This window comes from Sorex fumeus, unplaced genomic scaffold (genome assembly GCF_029834395.1).
Source record: "Sorex fumeus unplaced genomic scaffold, SorFum_2.1 ptg000044l, whole genome shotgun sequence".
NCBI classification, from domain to species: Eukaryota; Metazoa; Chordata; class Mammalia; order Eulipotyphla; family Soricidae; genus Sorex; species Sorex fumeus.
In genome coordinates, this window is record NW_026606101.1 from 39,787,247 (window position 1) to 39,815,050 (window position 27,804).

Sequence of the window (27,804 nt, forward strand, 5' to 3'; positions counted from 1 at the left end):
TGTTACTTTCAGTTAAGTTTATGATGCCCTCGGGGTGGCTGACAGGACATTTCTAGATAGCTTTTCTTTAGACACTTTAGCTTCAGGCGCACATTTTAGCAAAGGAGGGATTTGGCTGGGGATGTACCTTATGACTGAGCACATGCCTTGCATATGTGGAAATCTGGTTCCTAGTACCAACTAAAAATGGGAGGAAGGGGTAACGACTGAGGGATCCCCCAGCATCCCATATGGTCCCGTGAGCACCGCCAGGAGTAATTCCTGAGTGAAGATCCAGGAGTAACCCCTGAGCATTGCCGGGGTGACCCAAAAAAGCCAAATAAAATTTAATTATTTAAAAAAATGAGGTGAGGATGAATTTTCTACTACTTTCTTTGCCTGTTCATCTCCCCGTTCTAGTCTCTTCCCACCTCATTGTCTGCACCACATGTACCTACATCCCCCTTCCTTCCCACCCTTCCCACCCTTCCCCACATCCCACTTCAGCAGTGACACCTTCCTAACCTTCTCCTTCATTCTTTCTGCAGCTGCAGCCTGTAAAGTCCTTTGAGTCTCTGAGCCATTCCAGCTTGGGCTGTATATTACTTACAGAATATCTCTTATTTAAAAAGAAACTGCCTGTCCTGACACAAAAATATCTGCTGGCACCAATCTGAAACCTAATTCTATGATCCTTGCTTTACTATGACACTAATAATTCATGATTTCTTTTAACTTTTTGTTTAGCAATATAGCACTGTAGCACTGTCCTCCCTTGTTCATCGATTTGCTTGAGCAGGCACCAGTAATGTCTCAATTGTGAGACTTGTTATTACTGTCTTTCTCAAATCGAATAGGCCATGGGGAGCTTGCCAGGCTCTGCCATGCAGGCGGAGCTATAAAAACATTTTTATAGCTCTCCAAGAAGGACAGAAGAATCGAACCCGGGTCAGCCGCGTGCAAGGCAAATGCCCTACTCTCTGTGCTATCACTCCAGCACATTTAGCAATATAGAAATTGAAACCCTCCTAATTCACAACACCCCAACCTGACTCCCTGAAAAGTTATATTTTTAGTTTTTCTGTAGTGGCTTTTGGATCCCATGTTTCCAATAGTGTTGAACCTAGTGGTTTAGATATCAATAGATCATTTGTCTGTATAAAAAGGAAGGACCCAAGGTCTCTAATCCTCCCTATGTTACTTTCAGATTTATTTTTCTTGCCTTCCACCTTCTCCTTTCTCTTTTCTGACATTTTTGTTTCTGTTATCTAGAGCCAGTGTTTTTCCCTCCTGTGTTGCCTAAGATTTCCCAGATATGTTCCTCTGTCTGCCACAGGGAAGTAAGAACATTAGTCTTGGCCTTGCCCTTCTGACATTCTTCACTAAACAGAAGATCCTCCAGGTCCATCCTTCTTACAGCAAAGTGCATGGTTTCATTATTTTTCCCACTTGTTTTAGCATCCAGAGATAATAATTGCCTGAAACAACTGCTACCTTTTCATTTGTCAGTCTGATTTTCTAATTCCATCAATCATTGTACTCTATTACTGAGCATTTTATTTAAAGGGGATTGCCTCTATTCATTTACTCACCTCTGTGTTGCTGCTCTGGACTTAGATTCTTAGATTATAAGCCATCATAGGAATCTATATTGTTCTTTTGGCTGTTATTCATTAGCCTCGTTATTGTGTTTGAGGAAAGCAAGTAGAACTGTTAGTTGAATTTCAAAGCCTGATTTTCAGAAACTATAAATCCCAAGACAAAAGGGTAGCAAAGAAAGTAAAGAGTCCTTTTATAGTATGTCATTATAGCTATAAAAATATTTTTTAAAGAATTTATAAATTGTTATGGAAGAGAATGATTTTGAACCTGTAGTAATTATTAAATTATTGTAACATACATTACATATGATGAATAATGTATGTTCTAGAAATATTTCTACTAAGAACTCTTAAAATTTCATAAATACACGGCCCAAGTGAGCACTCTTTTAAATTCAAAGAGCAATTCATTTAGCCAAAAGGAATAAAAAACAGAAAAATATCTGTAATTATCAAAAGCAGCAAAACCTTTTGCTTTCTGGTACTTGAGGCTTCAGTCTCACAAAAGGTAATTCCACCTGGTCCCTTTGTCCCCCGTTCCCCTTTTCAGATGTGTGGTGGCTTATATGTGCAGAGATCCTTGGTTTTTCTTTTCCTACAGAAAATAGATAGGAAATGGCCAGGGCGGTGCAGAAGGCTGAGTGGCCTAATGCTAGCCTGTGCTCTCTGCAGCCTAATTAAAGGAAAATGGTTGTGCTTTCTATGAAGAGAAGCAGAATAAGATGAGAGGGACATGGGAAGGGAAGCTGGAACACTAAGAGCTTTCCTTTTTCTGAAGAAATTAAATGTTAACCTGGCCTCATACTCTTAAGTCCTGAATTCATACAACAAATCAATGTAAATAGCTGGACCTCTTCCAAGGCCCTCGATTTATTGTACAAATTCAATTAGTGCAGCCCCTAATAAACCAGCAATGTGCCAAGAAATACCAGAAATAGAATAAAGGGAAGATACTTAGAGCTAAGAGCTAGCTTTCGGGCTGGTCTAGGACACCCAAAGGCTGCCTCTAGGCATCTCTGGAAGAGGCTGCTCAGACACCCAGACAACCCCGCTCCCTGTCGTAACCATGCCAGAGCTTAATGCATGTCAGACTTTAACTTAATGGCAAACTTAAATAGAAAACCATTTTCTGGTATAATTTATTGAGATAGCATGGGTTTACATCACCGTACATGTTTTAAGAATCCAGGTCCACATTTTTCCCCTCAGATGTGTTCCCACACTATGCCCACCCTAAAGGACAAGCCTTCACACAGTCTTCCTCTGTCCTTTGCTCTTCCTACTCCTCTCACCCTGGCAGCCTCAGTTTTTCCATCTGAATCCAAGTTTGTATGAATTTCTTCTGTGTGTTCCTTTGTTTCCTTCTAGCTCACATGTAAGTTAAATCACCTGAAGATTGTCTTTTTACTTCTGACTTATTTTACGTGACTGAATCCTCTCAAGCTATAGTGACATTCTCACAAATGGTTTCCTCAGCATTCAACAAAACTATAGTTCATTTCTCAGGTGAAGTCTAGCACTTCCTAAGCTCAGAGTTCAGTACTCAGAAAAACAAATGGATGTCTTTATCTTCCAGAAAACTTTTGAAGGTAGGACTTCTGAGAATCTAGTCTGGGGGTGGGCAGTCTCTCCTCAGAAGAATCTGGGTGCTGACACTGATTCAGGACAAGTGTGCTCTGGGAATTTCTATTCTTATAGACACTGAGAAACTTAAAAAAGACAACTGTGCCAAAGAGAGAGTGTTGCTTTCTGCTTTGACATGGGGTGTGTGTGGACTGGTTAGGCTCTCCCTCCTTCTCTCCCTCAAAAGGTAGTTTTATTGGGCGGTGGGCACATAAGCACCTGTGCTGAGGCTTGCTCCTAAGGATCACTCCTGGGAAGTCTCAGGGTGATCATATGTGGTTCCCTGATCAAATCTGGGTGAGCCACAAGCAAGCAACTTACTGGCTATACTATCTCTTTTGCAGTTCTAAGGAAGTTTAGTTTACAGACAAATCAGCAGGTCCCAGTATCCTCCAGCACAACAGCATTTTTTACTATATTTAAACATCATGGTTTACATTGTTCATAATACAGTTGTTACGGCATTCAATGCTCCAACAAAAATCCCACCACCATAGTGACCTTCCCTCCACCATTGTCCCCATTTTCCCAACCATCCCCAAGCCTGCCCCCTATTAAGATACAAAATAATTTATTTTATATTGCTTGCTAATACTAGTTGACTAATGGAATTGTAAAAATATATACTTCAGTACAGGAAAATTTGTGGAAATTGCTATATCTCATCATGGGCTTCTATGTTACTTTCCTGTATAATTTGGTGTGCTCCTAATGGGCTGTGGGTCTTGTGGAATTTGGAGGTATTGCATGGCTGTATATGCACTCCAGAAAACCCAGGATCTGCAGAACTAGGCTGACATATGGGTTGATATGGCAGCAGCTGTAGGACATGGGTATGGCTGCCAGGACTCTTCAAAGTCTGGCTGTGGGGGGAGGCTGCCTGCTCCCACTCTGAGAAGACCTCAGGGTTCTCAGCCCGAAAACTGGTATACCTGGAATTCTTGTTGATTTGCTGTCTCTGCAGAGATTTGTCATAAGGCTGTGGGGTTGGGCCACTGGCATGGCAGCAGCTGTATGGCGTGGGCGCAGCTGCAGGTGCTTTTGCAAGGCAGAGACTTGTCCCACTCAGTATCCCGATGGCACCCAGATTTTTCATCCAGGAGATCAGTGCACCCATGAGTTTTAGCATCTTGGCTTGCATCTCCTCGGATATTTAGTCATGGATCTCCACATCAGCATTTCTACTTAGAACATAGAGATTCATTCAGGAGGGTCTCAATCCCAGTGTACCAAAAGTCACTCCAAATTTTGAGAAGATATGATATTAAGGAGTGGACCTAATACCCAGTGGTGCTACTCTGGTTCTGTACTCAGAGGTCACTCCTATAGTGTTCTGGGGACCATGTAGTGCCCAGATATAAACCAGGGTTGACTGTGTGCAAGGCAGATGTTTTAATCCCATACTATACCTTCCAGTACAAAGAAATGTCAGTGTCTAAAGGTCACATCCATAATCCAGAGACGACTGCCTCTGTCAAAGCTTTAATTTTTGGTTTTAGAGCAAGTGTAGCATTATAAAATTTGGGTTTTTTTCTGTTTGTTGGGTTTCTTTTATTTTTCACTTTTTAGCTGTAACTATTTAATCTTTTGGGGCTAGTTCTACACGGAACACTAAAAGCATAGTTGAATTCTATTTAGATAAAAACTTAGTTTGCTATTACCTACATCTTCATCAGGTAACAGTTATAACTGATTCTCAAATCACTAGTTAGATTTGCTTCCAAAATCATTGAACTAACATTTTTTTTGGACTGGAAGGGATAGTACAAGGGTTAAAACTTTTTTTTCTTTTCGGGTCACACCCAGCGATGCGCAAGAGTTACTCCTGGCTCTGCATTCCGGAATTACTCCTGGGGGTGCTCAGGGGACCATATGGAATGCTGGGAAATGAACTATGGATTGGTCGCGTGCAAGGCAAATGCCCTATCTGCTGTGTTATTGCTCCAGCCCCAGGGGTTAAAACTTTTTTAAAAAAATTATTATTAAACAGCCATAATTTACAAAAAGTTACTGATTGTTGTGTTTTATGCATACAATTATTCAACACAAACCCCTCCATCAGTGAATTTACCTTTCTGACTTAGATCACTCCATTTCTTAGATCCAGATTCTGGAAAACTCATGACTGAAACTGCTCACATTCTCTTTCAGTCCTCACCTCAGGGTGTTGTTGTTGTTGTTGTTGGTGGTGGTGGTGGTGGTGGACACACATTATCACAGGCCATGGCTGCTCCTGTACTACATGGTATCCCTGAAATACCATGATATGTTGTTTCATTACCAAACCAGAGACTAAATGGAAATACTTATTTTTCCATCTTTTTCTTATATTTGAAAATGGTATTGGAAGGCACAAATTCACTTTCTCTCATGGGCAGAAGAAAATGACAAGAATGCAGCCTGGCTGTATACTTCCTGCCCTCCCGGGCATGGAAACCAACTGAGACCAGATGGGACACAGAGTCTTCTGAGGACACCAGGCAGGGCTCCTCCAGAAGGCTGAACATGACGGTCACAGATAGAAAATATTCTGTGTGTGTGTATTTTCACAAAATGTTGGCTTCAGGGATAGGTTTAAATGTAAAGTGATAGATAATATTCCAGTTCTCAACTAGCTTTCTTTTGATTTTTTTGCATGTGTACTTTCTGAAATGTTTACTTCTGAGAGAGGTTTGAATATAGTGATAGAGAGTACACAGTTCTGAAAACATTAATACATTCTTTCAATTTTTATAAACTTAAAAAAGTTTTCTGTTAAAAGTGAATACACCAAGTCTGTTGCACATAATAGCAAATTCAACATTCATTTCTCTTCTTTAGAAACAGAATCCTGATTTGTAAAATGTTGCATTGTTCCTAAAATAAAAGAATAATTTCTTGTCTCCCCTGCAGCCCAGGAAACCATATGAGCAATCTTTAGTCATACGATATTAGCTGAAAGAAATGCTATGTGAGACTCTAGAAATTCTCCCTGAGAGAAGGTCCCTCCTTTCCCCTTGTTCATCTAAGCACATGTGTGTGATTAAAGCACAGCAGCCATACTCTACTCTGAGGCCAAGGAATGAGCACTGTGATCTAATGTCTGTGAAGCTGTCATGCTAATCATGACATCCCACCTTGACCTTCTTTATATGTAAAAGTGTTTCTAGATATTTTAGGTGACAATTATTTTGAAATTTTCTGTCCTTGAAATAAAACGTAATATAATGCAAGTGATAGCAAAAACAAAACAAAATCTAAGAGTGGTTCAGAACCTTTCTAGGAAGACTCAGGAATAAGTATTCAGAACTGAGATTTGGTTGAGCTGTTGCTCATAACATAAGCTTTCAAGGCATGTAGAATTGTGGCTAAGTCCAGACCAAAGAACTTAGACAAGTGATTTAACCTCCCTAAATATATTTCTTCATCTTTAAAATGGGCTGGCAAGGCATCCTAAGAGGCTGGGATTATGATGGTGTGAGATAGAGCACAGAAACTATTTAGTAGAATGTCTGCGAGCTTATCCCCAAATGAATACTACATCTCTACCATCAAGCCATTAGAGAATTAGAGAATCCACCATCAAGTCATTAGAGTCCTGAGTGTTGTGAGCATCCCAGGAGATCCTCAGGAGCCACACAGCTTACTTATTAATTATAAAATAATTTTAGTAAAGTTAGGAAAAGATTCAATAAATTGGTAATTACATGATATTATTCCTGAAGACAAGAAAGGTGTAGTTATTGTAGTCTTTTCTATTTATTTTTATTTTATTTCATTGGTTTTCGGGACACACTCAGCCATACTCAGGGCTTTCTACTGGTTCTGTGCTTAGGAATCACCCCTGGCAGAACTCAGGGGAATGTAAGGGGTTCTGGGGATCAAACTTGTGTTGCAGCACACAAGGCAAGTGCCCTACCCACTGTACTATCTCTCCAGCCCCTTTTCAGTCTGTTTGAAAAGACAGGGCGATTAAGATTTTAAATTTAAAAGTGATCCATAATGTTCATAAAACAAAACCAGCCTTGAGTTCCCAAGTTACTGAAATTTCACAAACATCTAATGCTAAAAAGGCAGACTATGGAAAGAGTACCGAATGTCAGACAGTCCACAGTTCAATTGCGGAACCTTCCCAGGCACCCCCTTCCTGCAACCCCGCTGTCTGTCTAACTGTAATTTTCTCTGACATGTCCATTTTCTTGTCTGAGCATGTTTGGAATTGGCCCATATCTTCATTGTGGTACTCTCGGGGCCTAGATAAGTGTCTGGCACATAGTAGCTATAATTGATTCATGGCAAAGAATGATCCCCGAGCTCCTCCCCATCCTTGCCATTTGCAACCATTGAATTCAGAATCTCTAGAAGACATTTAGGACAGAGAAAGGAGAAAAGTTCTCGTGGAAAATTAACAAGGAAAGGAAGTAACTTTGTTGAGACTATGGAAAGGCTGGGAGATTGAGACAGTAGAGTGTAGGGAAACAGGGGAGGCAAGCATTAGGAATGAAGAGGGTTTTGAAATACCTCAAGGTCCTGTTAAAGCGAATAGAAGAGAGGACAGCAGGATTCCACATATGTGTTCTTTTCTTCTTCAATTGAATCACCATGAATCACAAAGTTACAAGGTTATTATGATTGAGTTCCAAGCAGGCAATGTCCCAACACCTCTCTCTTCACCATTGTCCGTCCCTCTACCAATGTCCTCAATTTCCTTCCCCCACCCTCAGCCTGCCTCTATTTCAGGCACTTTTTCCTTATATCCCCCACGCTTTTAAGCTCTGTGGTTTGCAATACTGTTGCTGATAGGGAATCATGTACTGTACCTCCTCTTAGCACTCCCTCTTCCTCCAGGGTCAATATCCAAGATATATAAAGACAGGTGGAACTTTACAAGAAAAAAAAAATCCAACCCCATCAAAAAATGGGCAAACCTGACAAATGGAAACTTCCTCAAAGGAGAAAGGTATATGAAATACTGCTCTGTACTACTAAGCACCAGAGAAATATAAATCAAAACAACAATAAGGAGGCAGAGATGCCTCTGCATCCTGCACAAGGCTGAGTCGCCAGGAACAGGGCCTGGCCCGACCAAGCAGCCCAAACTTTCCACACTCCACAGTTGCTGCCATACCCCAGCCAGACTCCACTGCTCAGGACTAGTCTCACACAGAAATTAATCTGTTGAAAAACTCAGGTATGCAGGTTTTGTGACAGAAATCTCCAGCTGTTAAGTGCCCGGGACTATGGGTTCCCAAGCGGCGAGACTGACAGAATCACTTAATTCGATCATGCAAAAGCAAGAGGAGTTTTATTCCAGCATACTGGGGTCAACTATCACACCCACAGAGTGGTCTATTGATAATGACCCCGAATTCAGGCAGCAAGCAGTTTATATAGGGTTTGATTACATTAGCAGTACATGCCTTATTGTTTCAAAAAAAATCTTACCTAGTTACCAAACAAAAGTGTCTTGGCAAGTGTCTAGAGTAATAGTGATCAGGCAATAGTTAAACAAGAGTTACCAGTAACAGTTCATGGTTACATAAGCTACTCATTCTTTTAGGGTTAACAAAAGACAATTTCTGGGGCATTTTGACTGGGGCCATAGTGATTGATTGATTGAGATCAATTGCTGGGCCCAGGAACTTTCCCAGGTGGGTTCAGGTTGGCTAGTTGTACATTATTTCCTTGCTGGGAAACCGAGACTGTTTCAGTTCCAGGAACTGAACCTGAGGCCTAGCTGATTTTGCTAATTTCTGCCGCCTGTCATGACTTCAGTTTTGCCCTTACACACAGCTTTCACACAGTCAGGGATGGACTACCTCCCCCATTTCCCTGTATGTCCAGAAGCCCTGGCAGTCATGCACATGCCCCAAATCCACCACCCAGTTAAAAATTAAACTCCAGCTGTACCACCCCATTACAAATTTTGGACTTCCTGGAGCAACACCTCAAATGCTACAACACTGATTAACCTGGAGTAGCACACCAAATTGGATGGGATGTAATGTAGAAGGCAACCAATATCGATTAAGAAAATATCAACACGGAAGGAAGGCTTAACCTGTAACAACATCTTAGTATTCTCTTATACAAGTGCTTTGTTGTTACTGTGTCTGGCTTATCGAATACTCTCGGTAGCTTGCCGGGCTCTCCGAGAGGGGCGGAGGAATCGAACTCAGGTCGGCCATGTTGGCCGCTTGTAAGGCGAACGCCCTACCCGCTGTGCTATCGCTCCAGCCTTTATACAAGTGCTTAATAGCTCCATGGTAAGATACAACAGTATTCACTAACGTTCTTCTGAGGAAAAAAAAATCTTTGTTCATTCTTCTAGAAAATTATAACAGCAATATAAAATAAATTATTGATGATCTGAGATGGGGGCAGGCTTAAGGGGTGGTTGGGAAAATTGGAGATAATGGTGGTGGGAAGGTGCAATGGTGGTGGAATTGGTGTTGGTATATTGAATGTCTGTAACAAATAATCATGAACAACTTTGTAAACCACAGTGTTCATATAAAGTGTAAGGGGAAAATAAAATTTTTAAAATGAATTGAGAAATTGAAAAAAAAAAAAGAAAAACCAGTGCACACAGGTGACCTGGAATCCCCGGCATCCCATCTGATTCTCCAAGTCTGCCAGGAGTGAGCCCGGAGTGCAGAGCCAGAAGTAACCCCTAAACACCACTGGGTGTGGCCCCCATACCCAAATAAACAAAACAACAATAAGATATAACCTCACACCAAACAGACTTGCACACATCAAAAAGAATATCAGTGTATAGTGTTCTTAGCATACACATCAGTGTGTGGATGGAACACGAGACACTGTGCCTACCAAGAGCACATTTACAAACCTGCTTCCATCTCACTCAAACTTCTTACCCACTCTTAGTACACCCAAATGCCCCGTGACCCACATAGGTGAGCAGTTCCAGCCAGGCACCACTGGAGCTGACTGCTAACATATAAGAAAGCCGGAGAGCTTATTTGCTGTCATTGATCATGCCAAAGCAAGCACATGCATAGGTCAAACCTGGCTCTTGGGGGATTCTGTTGGCAACCTTGATTCAATGCCATGACCTTTACTTTCTGCCTTCTGTATAGCAAATTCAAACAAGAGAAACATGGACTGCCCATTCCTACCTGCCCACACCACCACAGACTGAGTCAGATTGAGTATAATTTCGAGTCAACATTGTTGGAAGGGAATTGTTGGTCCTCGTCATCAGGCTCAGATACCATCTGAGTGAGAAAGGACCAGACAGAAGCACAGCACCATTGTTGCAGACAAGTTGCAGCTCCCCATTAGGAGAAGAAGCAGGTCTAAGATGCTTTTCCTGCTCAAGCAAAGCGGAGCACGGGAATGAGTGGAGGTTGTGGAGCTTCTGCATGTGTCTAAAACTAAGCTTAGGGGTGCTTCCTCCTCCACTTATCCAACTCCTTTTTCCTAAATAGTTTGTGATTTTCATTGAACCGTAGGGTACTATTTGTTCCTCTCCAGCCCTCCTTTCCTTTTGCTCTGTCAGAAGGTCTCTGGCCTTGGAGTTGAGACTCTGGACTTGAAATGCTACCCACTTTTCTTTTTCCTCACACATCTTGATCATTTTTCTGAGACCAGTGAGTGCCATTTTTTCCCATTGTGTCTTGATGATCTATTTGCTTTCCTCAGTCTTCATGTGGCCAGTGGTTAAGCTTCTTAGATCCCCTCAATTTATATGATTTTGTCAATAAAACTGCCTAAAAAATTAAGCAGAGGGGGATGAGCCCTGGAGACATCTGATCAATTGTTTAATGATTGGACCATATTGACCGGAAATGGTTAACTCAGTTCCATGAGTCAACATTTCCCAGGGTTTCTGAGAAAAGAGCACTATTTGCAGAAGTGATGGAGAATTTAAATCCTTCCAGATAGATGGAGCCAGTCATCAGTAGCCATGGTGATGGTAATGTCTTCTGTTTGAGCCCCAAGTCTCTCTAAAAATAAACATTCTCTTTTTTCTGTTTGTTTATTTGTTTGTTTGTTTGGTTGGTTGGTTGGTTGGTAGGTTTGGGCCACACTCAGAAATACTCAGGGGTTTCTCCTAGCTCTGCACTCAGGAATTCCTTCCAGTGGTGCTCGGGGAACCATATGGAGTGCTGGGTTGGTGCATGTAAATAAGCTGCATACTAGTCCTTTGACCCATCTCCCTAGCCCTTGTCTCATGTTCTCACCTGACCTCCTGCCTTGAAGATTTCTTGGTTATCTGGTCTATGTTAGTTATATATTCATGTTTGTCTTCTCTTTTTGAATACAAGTAGGGAAAGAAGTCAATATTTTTTCAAATGTATTATACTCATGAGGAATAAGACCCATTGTATTTACTATTTTTCAAAGAAGGCCTTTCATTCTGTTGAGACTGAAGTGGTCATCAAAGCCCTAGACAAACAGGGCGTTCAAATTCAATACATCAGGATCCTCCGTTACCTGTATTACAGATTCACTACCAGGATCTCACAATTCTACAAAGAAGTGATCATCAATGTCAAGAGAGTGGTTCAGCAGACTGATACCATTTCACCGAAACTCTTCAGTGCCACCATCAAGAACATCATGTGACAACTGGAATGGGAAGGAATAGGAGTGAAGATAGACAGTCGGAAACTACACCACCTCCACTTTGCTGATGACATCGTTCTAATTACACCAAACATTAGCCAAGTGTCACAAATGCTGGCTGATTTCAACCATGAGTGTGGAAAGGTTGGACTGCTCCTGGCACATCTCTTCGATTCCACTGTTCTTCCTGCATTAACATTAGCCTCAGAAACCTGGGCCCTATGAAAACAGGATGAGAACGCTATTCAGGTCTCCCAAAGAGGAATCAAAAGAGCTATGCTTGGAGTATCATGCTTCACTTAAGTGAGAGAAAGAATCCGGAGTTCCAACCTCTGACGATCAAGAATCAGGGATGCTGTCTCGTTTGCCAAGGCATCAAAAATCAGATGGGCTGGACATGTAATGCGATTTAGAGACAACCACTGGACTAGAGCCGTTACCGACTGGATTCCACAGGATGTCAAAAGATCGCGTGTCTGCCCATGAGGCTCTTTGTGTTCCTGGAGCTGGGCTACACTAGCACACGACAAGGACAAATGGAGATGTTACTGGTGCCCGCTCAAGCAAATTAGTGAGTAATGGAATGTCAAGTGATCAAGTCGATTAAATTCATGGAGAAATCAACTTCCCCAGAGTTTGTCACTGATACTGACCAACCATCGCATTGGCTGACCTTGGTGAAGATTCCAGATAATCACCTCTTTTGTCTAGACAAGGGAAACAAAACTGAAATGCCAGAGTCATTCTGCTGTGCCAAAGGGACCATACCTGAGCACTGTGAAGCAAGTATCTTCCAATCAAAAGGACATCATGTTCACTTGACTCAATATTTTGGTCCACTTCAAACTGAATTTCAGAAGCTTCCACTTTTGATAATGAAGGCTAGCACTCTTTTTCAAATGACAGGGGGAAGTGCCACCAGTCAGAGCTCTCTGCAGTGGTTACAAAACCCCTTCCTAGGGAGAGCAACTATGCCTGCCCCGTCTTCAGCTCCAAATCTCTGTGAAATCTGAGGCTCCATCTATTCTCTTTTTCTCCCAAGCGCTAGTTTCAGCTCCTGTGGAGACTCAGGGGGTTCAGTATGGGAGAGAATGAGACATGCCCCAGTAGTGGGGGTTCCTGCAAGTTGGGCATTCCCTACATAGTGAAAACTATACAGTCAAGCTAGTGTTCATGTCAAGGAAAAGGTTTACATAGGGATTAAGTGTTGCAGGGCATCTGAAATGGTGCTGACCTGGGAAAGGGTATGGAAAGACTTTGGACTACATCCACTGTGCTATGTTTGTTAGGAGGGAAGGCCAGTGTGGATGGGCAGGAGGGAATCTTAGGCAAAGAGCAGCAAAGGAAACAGCAGATGGTGAGAGTACAGCCTGGCATGGGGAGGTCTGAGCTAACACAGACTCTGAGTGTGCCCTGACTCACACCTCTGTGCTCTTCCCCAGGCCAGAGCTCCCTAACCCTGCTCACTGTTCTCATATAGAAAGGGGCTGACTACAGCTTTGTTGAACTTCAGGTTTCAGGTAGATAAAGTGGTTGGGGTAGAAAAGCTCAGCTCGATGCCTCTTGCCACTAAGGTTGATGACGGGGTTGTTCCCATACAGTATTGAAAAGGATAAACAATGCAAGTGCGTTTCATTATTTTTTTCTTAAATGAAAGTAAGGTGGCCTAATATTAAATAATATACTTAGAAACTTGATGGTTTGGCTATGGAGGTATCTTTGCTCACCGCAGATGCTCTTGTATGTCCAAAATTTGTAAAGAAGGACACTCAATGCATGGGAGGTAGCACAATTGTTGGGGCATATGCCTATCACTACTGAGCTGAACCAGGTACCCTGACACCACAGGGACTCCCTGACACCACTGTGAGTTTGAGACCCAACACTGCCTGGCAGCAGGGAGCTTGTGTGATCCCAAGCATGTGTGACTTTCCAGCACAACGCAGATAATTGAGTGGCCCTCGTGTATCACAAGTGCAACCCAAACATTGCAACAACCAATGCAACAAGAAGAAAATAGAATCTCAGATATATTTCATCCAAAGATAGTCCTAAATCCAGAACCTTAGCAAACTAAGCCTTCAAGCCACACATCGATTGGAATGAGGGGCTGCTTGCTGATAAGCCTGAGATGCAGAATATGTTGTATTGGATGAATATGATTCTCTTTCTGGGTGGAATAGTGAAAATTGTGTTATAAAAATATGTTAGAAAATTGAAATTGCCCCATTTCACTAATAGTCAATTTTCTTTAAGTATCATCTTCTGGGTAGGAGGGTAAAGTACTACTGTAAGCCGGAGTACTGGGGATTTTTAGGGTGATGAATCTCTTTTGTATACAATAATGGTGTATATATGATATACATTTGTCAAAAATCCATAAAATGGACAATTCAAAACAGGAACCTTAGTGTAAACTGTGGACTTTAGCTAATAATAATAATGTGTTGATATTGATCACTTGTAATGAATATGTTTCACTCATGCAAGGTCTTAATAATAAAGAGAGAGACATGGGAATTCCGTGTAGTTTTTTGATATTTCTGTACAACTAGATTTGTCTGGAAATAAAATCTATTGATTTGAAGAGAATTTGCCGGAAGTAAACAAGATCTTGGGGATTGTGGGAGTTAACTTTTTACTGGTAGGGATCCTTGGGGGCTGAGCAGTGACTGACTGGGGACCATAGCAGGAATATAACAGAGGAAATGGACACAGTCTTTAGAGTGATGGTTCCAAGATTATCAGGAACTGTTTACGAATTATGCTAAACAAACAAGGTTTTGCAAAATCTGAGGGGAAACTTGAAAAGCACAATTTTTCACTGGGTAAATTCTGGGGTACCATTATTTGTGTGTGCTCCTCAGAGAAATTGATACCTTTTCCTCACTATTAAAATATCGCCGATATAACCTTCACTCTACAAAATAACCATTCTTGGAGCTGGAGTGATAGTTTGTCTTGTATGTGGCTGACCTAGGATCTTTGTCACCCTGTATGTTTCTCTGATCCCACCGGGAATGATCCCTGAGCACAGAGTCAGGAGTAATCCCTGAGCACTGTCAGGTGAGATCCCTAAACAAGACAAAACAAAAATACCATTCCTTCATCTAACTTTGGAGATGCTGCAATTAATCACTCCCTCATGATCATGACTAAATCCTTTAACTAGTGACCAAGGAGATCTTGGAAACTACAGTTTATTTGCCAGTCATTTCCTTGTTGAAACCCAGTCCATCTTAAATGTGTTCTGATAAGAATACAGTAGGAATCAGAGACTACCCTGTGTCAAGGACAAACATGTCTTTCTTTCCTGTTTCACCCCTGACAGAGGGCATTGCTCGTCGACAAATTGATGTGTGAGGTGGTCTGTGAGCAATCTGATGTTGCAAACAAATGTGTGAGAACTCTTCTCATGTGACACTGCGAGCCTCCTATTGGTGATGAACCAGCTCATCCATGCATGAGAGTTTATTTCTCTACATAAGTGGTTGCAAATAAAATTGACAAGTCCTCAGAAGTCAGCCTGTTGATTTGGTTGCAAGGGAGTCTTTCTCATTATCACAGTGCTTCAGTCGCTGCCAAGAACTCTACAGAGAGAAAGAAAATCCAACTCAGGCTCTAGAAACCGCTTTCTCTTCCTTAAAGAGAATTGAGTGCAACACATGAATTCCAGGACTATCAGTAGCAAACAGTTTGCCATAGAGATTGTCATCTTCTGGGTGAGGACTTCCCAAACTAAAATTCTCCTTTCCCTTGGCTACTAGGTCTGCAAACCATGCAACACATAATGATGAGGATAGAAGTCAACAAAACTCCACATGCCACTGCTAGGTATTGATATGAAAGTTTCAAACCAGCAAAAAGGAAGCTTTTGCAAAAATATAGACTTCCTCAATCACCTTCTCCTGGCCCCTCCCAGGAATCCATAGACAAGCTTAGCAGCTATATTGTCAAGGAACAGAGGGTCACTTGCTTTCCCATTTAGCAGTGGATGTTGAGGAGTCAGAAGGGGCTGGAGTGGGCAGAGCATTTGGTGGGCAGCAGTACGATCTGGAGGACAAGAGGCTTCCTCTGAACTCTGAAGCCTGATAGGCAACACAAAAGGGTACATTGTGACAGTGCTGGTGAGGAAGACAACTGGAGCAGCAACCAGATGTTGGGATGAGAGCAAATACAAGGGAGAGATGTTACACTGTCAAGAAGGATGTGTTGTAGATCCCTGAAAATAAGAGAGCGGGAACTATTGATAGTACCATAGAAACAAACATGCAGAGATCTCTGCGACTGAGGAAAGACATTGGCCAAAAAAAAGAAAAGTTCTGTTGATTTCTAAGTTAGTGATAATGATAGTGTCAAGATTTACATGTCTACCATACCCTGGAGCTTTTCTGGATGCTGGGTGACTGTCACTGGGTCACTGTCCTCCCGTTGTTCATCGATTTGCTCAAGCTGATTGCATTTAAATAGCAGGAGCCATCCTGGCAGAGCTGTGTTCCAGTGTCTGGCATTATTGACAATGTGGTCCAAGAACGTCAAGACCCTCAGTGGAGATTTCTCTTGTGCCAGTTAAATTTTCAACAATGTCTTTGCTCAAGAATTTATCAAGCTGTTGTCCAAAACCCAGCAAGCATTTCCATTAACTTGACTTGGTTCGTGCCAATTTGTGGGTCTTGAGTAACCCCAGAGGTTATCAGTACTTTGCCATCCTTCACCACTTGTGCTCACTCTTAAACCCTGGCTACCCAGGTATTGCATTGCCAAGGTCCCCAGTTCAGTTCCCTTTTTCAGAAGGCATCTTGGAGCATTATGCAATATTTTTCACATATTTATTGAACGGAATTTTTTTCTATACAACTGAACAACCAACCAGGACCAGTTCACAGAGAAAGTATGCAGTGCAATGTTCTTTCCCTCCTTGAATGCTCTGTTCATTCATTCAACCTAAATTGGACGCCTGTGTGTGCTACTGGATGGCAAAGGTACAACTACACAACAGATCTGAATCCCTCCTACCTTCTGCCTCCTTCTTACCCAACTCTTTCCTCAACATTTCTTCCCACCCATCTCTTTGCCTTGTCCATCCACCTCCCTGAACAGACAGAGCACGTTTTTACCTGGACTCTGGCACAGGGGATTTGATCCTGCTGTTCCCTCAGTCAAGAAGGGTCTTTCCTCACATTTCTATGTGGTGTGCTATCCCCTTTCCTCAGATATTTACTTATGTTAAGTGTGGGAGTTTCTTTCCCCAACCAACCCAATCCTTGTCTGACATGTTTTCTCCTAAGCAGTTCCCACTCTCAACTACGTTGTGCTGATCATCGGAGTAGAAGCTCCATCTATGTGTGGCAGAAATGTTTGTCTTTTGGGTTCCTGCCATTAACCAAATACCCAGAAGGGTGATAGGTATAGAATTACTATTAGTGAATGAATAGTTTGAGCAAAAATTATATCATTAACTCTTGAAATTAGATCATATTCTGGTCAAGGGGCTAGGAGAAAGGAACTGACAGATGCTGCCTCCATGGTCTTTAATCTCATTGCCTCCTGCCCTCAGAATAAACTTTACATCTCAGAAAACAGAAAGGGCTCATCACAGATGGCACAATGCACATGTGCTATCCACCAACATTTACAACAGACCTATATCCATCCCAAGGAGAATAAAGTCCACATAGTTGATGTCAACCTGGAAATGATAAAATGATCATGAAAATATTTGTCCAAGAGTAGAAGTCACGATTTGGGGCCACAACCAAAGGGGAAGCCCAAGGTGTATAAATACCTGAGGAGAGGGGATAGCACACCACATAGAAATGTGAGGAAAGAACCAGGGAGAGGAAATGGGAGCATTTTAAAGGATCAAACTGCAGGGGCAGAATTAAGCTAAACTGACCATTTATTTGAAATTTAGGATTGGCTGTCAGGAGTCTTAAGACAGAAAACTATAATGTGGTATCTTTGTAGCTGTTAGAAGATGGACTTCCTGTTTCTCTCCTAATCATTGGTAAAGAGCAAAAAGCATGTTGTTCTTTCCAAGTCAATTAAGAGGAATCAAGATGTTTCTGTTTCACTTAGAAGCCTCAACATGGCAGTTTGGAGACAGGGAAGTCTATCTGACTTGAAATAGGTACACAGTCATGAGTCTTACTCCAAAGACATTAAGTGGCTCATTCCAATCAATGTTCTTCTTTGTTCTAAGACTGCATTAAACTTTTAGCATCATATGTAAATCAAGGGTGACCATATTAGTCTTCGTGTATGAAAACATTCATTCAAACAGTTTCCAGGGGAAAAGTAGAAAGCAAAGTAAACACCACATGACCTACTCTCCTCAACGAGATCAACGAGATTCAATTAAGCATCAGAGCAATCGTAAGAAGACCATGCTCAACACCGAGGTGGCCTGTTTTTCTGGTCATTATTAATCCAGAAACCTTAATGATGAACAGCATTTGTGTTACTGTCTACCCAAATTTAATTTGTTTATGCAGCAGTTCAGTTAATTCTGCAATCTGTTTTTCTCAAACGAGGGCAGATAAAGGAGACACGGTTCTTTATAAGTCTTCAGGCTTTTAAATTCTGATAAAATCAGGATTCTTCACTGGGTCTTGCCCCAGCTCTGAATTAAACCACTTTAAATGTAATTATGGAACCTGGCTTTACATCAGGAACATCCATTTAAAAAATTGATTGGTCAGGCTGTTCCATGAGGCATTTTCTGAGCAAACAATTGCAACAGGGCCAGAAGTATAATTTATAAAGGGGGAAAAGCAGGTAAATACTTTATTAGTGGTAATGAGAGGGTTTTCAGCTAACTGAATCTTTTTTATTCTCACTAGCTTCTTTGAGGAGTCGTGGTCCATGGCCATTTTTCATGATCGTTTTATTGATCTCAGGAAAAAGTTACGCCAAATCTTAATCGCCTCAGAGGTAAGAGTGATTAAAAGATTTGTGAGTTATTTCTGGCAAACTACAAGCAGTTTAGAGCTGTGGATCATTTAGACTTTTTCCTATGTTCTCACTTAATGGTTTTACTTTTAAAATCAACTGCATATTATAAAAGCAAATTATTGCATATGTAGCTATAGATGGTTGTAGTTCAGGATAATTGACTTATATAAATTCCTTAATAAAGTGAAAATTTGTTTTCCTTTTAAAAATAACAATTTTCATTATCAGCTAACAGTATTGGCTGAAAATTAGGTATGAATTGTACCCATTTGCTTTTAAGAATGAAGACTACATTCCTTTGGTTTTCTTTCTGTATTTGGCAGATTCCTCAAACAGTTGTATATGTACATGTCATTTATAAGTGGTAAAGCAAAGTCATCAGATGTCCAAACACACTCCCTTTATTACCCAAACATCTTTCTCATTCAATTTAGAATTAGCTGGAAGTTATACCATATATCCCAAAGGCTCCATGCCCAGCAAGAAAATTAGCTCTATGGGATTCAGAGAGATTGTACAGCAAATACAGTGCTTGCCTTGCATTCACTGGCAGCAGTAATCCCTAAACCCAGAGTCAGGAGTTAGCAATGAGCACAATTGAAAGAAAGAGAAATAGAAAGAAAGAGAGAAAGGAAGGAAGAGAGAAAGGGAGAAAGATGGAGGCTGGAGGGAGGAAAGAAAAAGAAAGAAAAGAGAGAAAAAGAGAGAGAAATTTAGCTATTTGGTGTAAATGGTGACTTCTTTGTGAAATTTATTTCCTTCTTACTGCCATTAGAATTTTAGAAAGCTAGTATCCATGCTCAAAGATTGGTCGGCTCCCCATCCTAGTCTTTCCTTGGTTCCATTCTGATGAGGACTGGACTACAATTGAGTTTCACATCCTTTTACTATCTAAAAAGACTAATATTGAATTTCTTTTGTCACTTCCACTTGGGAGATCCTGCATCTTCAAGGTTCCTGAGGTGCAAATTGCCATACTGAAAAGTTTACATACAAATAATGAAATAAGTGCCTATATTCCAGCACTAGTGTACCATCTTGCTTAATCCTGAAAAGAACTTTCAAACATGGGTGGGTATTGCTTAAATCATTTCAACTTCGTCCAAGAGGGGCCTGTATGTAAGACATTTTAAATCAAATCCCATCACCTACATGGTGATTCAGTGACGAGTAAGCTTCAAATTCCAGGGTCTCTATCTCTTGAGCTAGGATTGTAGCCATATAGGGTCAAACTGGAATCATCTCATAATTGTTCATCCCCTTTTCAGCTTCATTCCTGGAACCCAAAATGGGAAATTTAAATAATTTAGTAATCTGAAATAGGTTGAAGTTGGGGAAGATAGATTTTTTTTCATTTGTTTTTTTGGGCCACACTCAGCTATGCTTAGTACTCAAGGGTGCCAAGGATCAAATCCGGGTTTACTGCATGCTGTCTCTCTGGCTCATGGGGAAATAGATTTAAAATTAAAACTATCTCAGTCTTTAAGATACACATGGGTATAAATTAAGGTAAGTGGGCAGGCATATCTCATTTTGTTGTGCTTTTCTTTATTGCTCTTTGTAATTTTTTTTTAAACAAGATTATCTGACCTGCCAAGAATAACAAAAAAAGTATCAATAAGCAATGGCTCAGATGATAGCTAACATTTTTATGAATAAACTTAAAAAATGTTTTTAGGTTTTAGGAAATAGCAGCTGGGAGAGAAAGAGTAGGCAGGTCTGTGTGTGTATTAGTAGTTTTATTGTTACTCTGAGGTTCCATGGACTAAAAGGAAACATGCTCTCTGGCACTGAACTATATCCCCGGGCCCCAATAACACTTTTTTTTTTGTTAAAGACATGTTAATTTTTTAGACATAATGTTAGTTCATACTAACAATGTGTATTTACATGATGCACACTGTAGCAATATGTGAACTTAAGTTTTATATGCACTAGGAAGCAAAAAAGCTTCATGATTCACTTGAGTATTTTCTTATTGCAGTGATCCAGAACTGATCCTGCCTTATGTCTGGGTTGTGGTTTTACAGGAGAGAAGTGGAGGGGAGAAAGAGACTAAATGTAATGATTAACACTACTGTCATTCAAATGGGGAAAATCTATCTATCTATTACAGATCAAGTAGATCCCTGCAGCTATCACAAAGCTGTGAGTAAATCAACTGAGGTTGAAGTATAAGCCTGAGTTGTAGTTACTGAACTTGGTTACCCATAGTTACTAAACTAGCTTCCTCTCAAAATGTCATCTGCAGTCCAATATGTAATGATTCTCAGTAATGATGCTTCTAGTTATCCCATCAATTCTCCCTGCTTAATCCTTTGCAACTATAGGTTTGAACTTTTTGATTAATATTTCATACAGAAGTCAAGAGGTTTTAGGCACTGTACTTAAAATGGAAGCTTTGGGGCCACATGATATAGCTTTAGTGGTAGAGCGTGTGTTTAGCAGTTGTCAGGCCCTGAGTTAGATTCCAAGCTTTATATCCTGCCCATCTTGAAGCACTGGCAAACTATCAAACCCACAGTGCTAGGCTAAGCATGATTAAGTATTGATTTAGCCATGGTTCTTATTATTATTTGCTATTGTTTTTTAATCATACCTGGCAGTGTGCAGGACTTACTCCTGGTTCTGTACTCAGGAATCACTAGTGCTCAGAGGACCATATGCAGGGCCAGAAATTGAACCTGGGTCAGCAACAACCTAAGTCAGCTGCATATCAAGCAAACATCTCATCCCTGTACTATCTGTCTGGCCCCAGGGCCTCTATGGTTTTAAAATGCAAGCTTTAGGAACCAGAGAGTACCATGGGTTAAGCACTTAGCTTATAGGGACTGACCAGGTTCAGTTCCCCAACATTCCATATGGTCCCCCAAAGTCCACCTGGAGTCATCTCTGAGTGCAGAGCCAGGAGTAAGCCCTGAGGAAAGTCGGGTGAGGCCCCCAAACACACACACACACACACACACACACACACACACACACACACAGAGCTTTCTCTTTACCTTTCGAAGTAAACTGTCAAACAAAATTTGACAGTTGCTTTTTCTGGTACACACATTTACCAACACAATTCTCAGCCCCATCATTTCACCCTTTAATAGACATTTGCAAATTTCTGTGTGTGAACTTAGCATGAAAACCAGGCCCTGTTAGCACATTAGAGGTAGCCAAGGACATTTGTGTAAGATATATAAAGAGCAACCCACATCTCTCCAGCTATTTTTGATGTTTTTTTAAATTTCCAGAAAGGAAAACTTCTGCAAGAAAGCCTTCACTAAGGAATTGTTCTTTTTTCCACATTGTATTTATCAAGTGGGAAGTGCCAGAGAGTAGAGTGTGCTATGGGTCAGCCTCCAGTTTAGATTCCTGGAGATCAGGGACTCACTGTTCTATAACTCCAGGGGAGGACTTAAGGGGTATATGTGTGAAAGCAGCTTGAGCAGAAGAGTGGCTCCCAGTAAGTGCCACTACTGTTAGCAGTGATGGTGACAGTTATGGTCGAGACAAGCCGGTCATGGAAGTTGTAGTCATATAAACAGTCAGAAACTTTTATTTAAGAATCTACTAATATACCAGCCATAGGTGAGAATAAATACTTGCCTACCACTCATCTGATAAATGGTTAATATACAAGGTATATAAGTCACTGGTAGATTTTTACCAACCCCATTAAAGCAAAGAGGAAAGTGTTGAATAGAAATTTCCTCAAAGAAAACATACAGATAGCCAAAAAGTATATGAAAAAATCACTCATCAGGGAGCTGCAAATCAAAACTATAATGAAATGTCATCTCAGACCAGTGAGACTGTATACATCATAATAAAGAAAAACTAACTCATGTTGGTGTAGATGTGGGGGAATAGGTACGCTCATTCATTCATCCACTTCTCTAGCCCCTTTGGAAAACAATGTGGATATGTCTCAAAAAAAGTAGGAAATGACTTTCCATATCACAATGCAATTCCACTTCTTGCCATCTATTACAAGGGCCCAAAACCTCCATTCAGAAAAGACATTCTTATTCCCGTGTTCATGGGGCAGCATGAGTCATAACAGCCAAAATATGGGGCTTGGGTTTTAGTTTGTTTTTTATTTTAGAGCCATACCCAGAAATTGCCCTGGCTATGTGCTCAGAGTTCACTCCTATCAGATTTGGGAGGCCATAGGGGGTGCTGGGGATTGACCCAGGTCAACTGCATCCAAGGAAAGCACACTACCCACTGTACTATGTCTTCAGCCCCAACAATACCCAACCTCTGGAATAACCCAGGTGTTCAACAATAGATGTCTTAATCAAAGAAACTATGTCCCATAAGCACAATGGAATACTACTCAATATAAGAAAATACGGTCATGCACTTTGTTGCTGTGTGGACGGATCTGGAGAGTTTCGTGCTGAATGAAGTTAAGAGGACAAACACAGAATGATTTCCTCTCATATGTGGGATATAAAGAAACATAATAGGGAATAAAATTTCCAAAAGCAATAGAAGCTGAGAATTGTTCTTTCATAAGAAGTTTACCACAGAGCAGGGATTGGGGGTATTCCGATTGAGGGAGACCAAATAGTTTCTATGAGGCATATCACCTTAATACCAAAAGCAGACAGAGATACCACCAAAGAAAGAAAATTATAGGCCAGTACCCCTGATGAACATGGATGCAAAGAACCTCAACAAAATATTAGCAAATAGAATCCAACAACTCATCAAAAAGATCATACACCATGACCAAGTGGGTTTCATCCCAGAGATACAAGGATGGTTTAACATTCACAAGTCAGTTAACATAATCCATCATATCTGTAGCACTGTCCTTCCGTTGTTCATCAATTTGCTTGAGCGGGCCCAGTAACGTCTCCATTTTGAGACTTATTGTTACTGTATTTGGCATATTGAATATGTCACGGATAGCTTGCCAGGCTTTACCATGCAGGCGAGATACTCTCGGTAGCTTGCCGGGCTCTCTGAGAGAAGCGGAGGAATCAAACCAGGCTCAGCCGGGCTGGCTGCGCACAGGCAAACGCCCTACCGCTGTGCTATTACTCCAGGCCATCCATCATATCAATAAAAGAAAAGATTTTAAAAAACCATGTGATCTTATCAATAGATGCATAGAAAGCATTTGACAAGATCCAGCACCCGTTTATGATGAAAACTCTCAACAAAATGGGAATTGAAGGAACTTTTGTCAATATAGTCAAAGCCATCTATCAATGCGGTGCTCTCTCCACATGTGTTCAGTGGTCAGGCCATTTTCCCATCCTGGATGGCAACAGGGATAGATGAAAGAAGGAGAAAATGGGGACCGGGCTGATTGGTGATCAATTGTTTATTCTTCCTTTAACTCCTTCCAGTCTCACTGCCCACATTTATCCTCCTCCAGCCCATTCCCACAGCCTAGTTATAGAGAATAATCTCCAAGGGTTTGGGGTAGCAACCAACATATGTGAGGTAGCACAATCAATATATGATGTCCTGCCTTCAGGGAAGCTCTCTAAGACAAAGATCTCATCCTGCTAAGCAATCTGCTCAATTTCAGAATTTCATCTAAGACCATATTTCTTTCCTTAGTCCATAACCATTTAAACAGTCACCACTTCTTAATAATCTTTCTAGTCATTTTGTATGAACACAGTAATAGATATATTAAGCTTAAATAGTGGCTTTCCCGGGAACATCTCACCACAGATCCCAGACTACAGTCCTCAGGCAAATTAGTCCTTCCTAACACTAGCAGGGTCCTTGTCCAGTCACTTCTCTTTGGGTCATGCCAGGATTTGTCTACAACTATGCTTTTAGCATATTATAAATTTTATGGCACATAATCTGTCCCATTTCGATGCCAGGGGAGCCTACCGCTTGTCCTGGGTCCTTCATCAGGACCCTGCTTCTGGGGTGCTAGGAACTAAGGGCAACTGAGGCTTAAGTTGAGTAAATATGACAGATTCCCAGGAGTAAATAGTATTTGGAGTCAATTAATTTCCATGTTATGAAAGCACAGTATTAACTGTCTTTCTGTGTCTATACAAAAGGACATTGCTTTATTTTATTTTATTTTATGTAGGAGTACTGCTATTTATTCAGCCACTGATTAGCTAATTGAATTGGGCATGAACTCCACCTTACTTTTTTTCATAATTTTACTTATTTATTTATTTTTCTTCTTATATTTATTTATTGAAACACTGTGAAAAGTTACAAAGCTTTCAGGTCTAAGTCTCAGTCATTTAATGATCAAACACCTTTCCCTTCACCAGTACTCATTTTTCACCACCAAGAACCCCAATATACCACCCTCCCACCCCTCCCAATGCCTGTGAGGCAGATGATTTCTATTTAACTTTTCTCTACGTTGATTACATTCATTATCTTGACAAAAGATGCACCATTATTGTTTAGAATACCCTCCCCCCAACAATCAGAATTGCTGAAAAGGCATTGTGAAATACTCTGTTTTCTATATATAGCTGGTTATGAGAATCATATAATGATTTTGGATTTCAGAAAAGAGCCAGAAAATTACGAGATTGGTTTCTGTGCGTCTGGTGTTATGGCTGTGCCAGAGAGCCATTCATGGGGGGTAACTCATGATCTCAGTAGGGCATGAAGGAAGAGCTAGTACAGCCTCCCTTCCCATGAGACTGCAGTTGCCCCATCACCGCCAACTCATACCTGGCTTTCCTATAAGCTCTGAGGCGGCAGCCATCTTGCTGCTGGAGGGATAAAAGGAGGAAGGGAGCAACACCTTTTCCCTCCCGGGGAGCCATGGTGCTGTAGTTTAACGCATGGTCCATTCACTTTTCTGCCTCAAGCTGCCTGGCTCTGGATTAAGTCCTTTTGCCTCTGGAGCCATGGCAGTACTGAATGCTGCTCGTGGGGGACAACTTCTGATCTCAGTAGGGCATGAAGGACGAGAAAAGAACATTGCTTTAAAGTAAACTATGCAAAGGACATAAGGGAAATAAAAAAGCAATATTTCACTTACAGATACAAAATCCAGAGTCTTTGAAGGATCTGACCTTACAAGTCATAGGAACTTGCTAGGGGAAACAGGTGATTAACAGATAAAGAAAGCAGAATACAGAGAAGTTAAAGATGAATACTGAGTAAATGTTAGTGCTTTAGGAGCATTGTGATGTGTATTACTCAGTAAACCTAAGCTCCTTGTAGTGGAGGAGAAAGGTTGGAGAAGAAATGGCAAACTAATGTTAAACCTAAAATGTTTAGAACTATAATCCAACACATGGCAAGCATTATTCTCAGTGGGGAAAAACTAAGATCCTTCCCTCTAAGATTGGGGACAAGACAAGGATGCCCACTCTCACCACTTCTATTCAATATAGTACTGGAAGCACTTACCATAGCACTTAGGGAAGAAAAAGATATTTAGGGCACCGAGATAGGAAAGGAAAAAATCAAGCTCTATTTGCAGATCACATAATACTATACTTCGAGTATAGTATTATACTCTAAAGCCTCTACCAAGAAGCTCATAGAAACAAGAGACTTGTATAGTAAAGTCGCAGGTTATAAAACCAATACCCAAAAGTTCATGGCTTTCCTATATGCAAATAAGAGAGAAGAAAGTGATATTTTAAAAACAATCCCATTCACAAAAGTTTCTCAGAAAATCAAGTACCTTGGAATCAGCTTAACTAAAGAGCTAAAGGACCTGTAAAAAGAAAATTACAAACGCTACTTCAAGAAATAAAAGAGAACACAAGGAAATGGAAACACATCCCCTGTTCATGGATTGGGAGAATTAACATTGTCAAAATGTCAATACTCCCCAAAGCATGATTCAAAGTGATTCCTATAAGGATACCCATGACATTTTCCAAAGAAATTGATCCAACACTCCTGAAATTCATTTCAAACAATAAGCTCCCACAAATAGCTAAGCAATTCTTGGGGGGGGGGGGAAGATGGGTAGCATCACCTTCCCCAACTTCAAGCTGTACTACAAAATTATAATAATTAAAACAGCCTGGTATTAGAATAAAGACAGATCCACAGACCAATAAAATAGGTTGAATATCCTGACACACACACCCCAAGCTTATGATCATTTAATCTTTGATAAGGGGAAAAGAAATGTGAAGTAGGGCAAGAAAAACTTCTTTAACAAGTGGTATTGACAAACTGGACAGCTACATGCAAAAAAATAGTCTCAGACCTCTTCCTAACACCATGCACAAAATTCAGATCAAAATGGATTAAAGACCTCAATATCAGACCGGAATCCATAAGGTACATTTAAGAAAAGATTGGCAAAACCCTCCACTATATTGAAGCTAAAGGTATCTTCAAAGATGAAACACCACTAATCAAGCAAGTGGAAGCAAATAAGACTATCTTAAACTAAGAACCTTCTGCACCTCCTAAGAAACAGTGACCAGGGTACAAAGACAGCCAACGGAATGGGAAAGAATATTCCCCCATGCCCTTCTGATTAGGGGTTAATATCAAAGATATATAAGGTACTGGTTGAACTCTACAAGAAAAAAACATCCAGTTCCATATGAAAATGGGACGATGAAATGAACAGAAACTTTCCCAAAGAAGAAATTAGAATAGCCAAAAGGAACATAAAAAAATGCTCTTTATCACTGATCATCAGGAGATGCAGATCTAAACAATAATGGGATGTCATCTCATACCACAGAGACTGGCACACATCCAAAAGAACAAAAGCAACCAGTGTTGGCGTGGATGTGGGAGAAAAGGGACTCTTCTTCACTGCTGGTGGGAATGCTGAATGGTCCAGGCTTTTTGGAAAACAATACGGATGTTTCTTAAAAAACTAGAAATTGAGCTCCCATTTGACCCAGCAATACCACTCTGGGAATATATCCCGGGGGTGCAAAAACACACAGCAGAAACACCATCTGAAGTCCTATGTTCATTGCAGCACTATTCACCATGGCCAGAATCTAGAAACAACCTCGTGCTCAAGAACAGACAAGTGGATAAAGAAACTATGGCACATCTATACTATGGAAAACTATGCAGCTGTTAGGAAAAATGAAATCATGAAATTTGACTATAAATGTATGGACACAGAGAGTAT

The 27,804-nt window shown here is 40.9% G+C and overlaps 1 protein-coding gene across 1 annotated transcript in view; it reads left to right on the forward strand.

Moving 5' to 3' along the window:
* CFAP61 (cilia and flagella associated protein 61) overlaps positions 1–27,804 on the forward strand; it is a 402,292-nt gene that overhangs the window by 364,561 nt on the left and 9,927 nt on the right. The window contains exon 24 of the mRNA XM_056121438.1: positions 18,620–18,710. Within this exon, the coding sequence (XP_055977413.1) occupies positions 18,620–18,710 (91 nt within the window). The remainder of the gene's footprint in view (positions 1–18,619; positions 18,711–27,804) is intronic.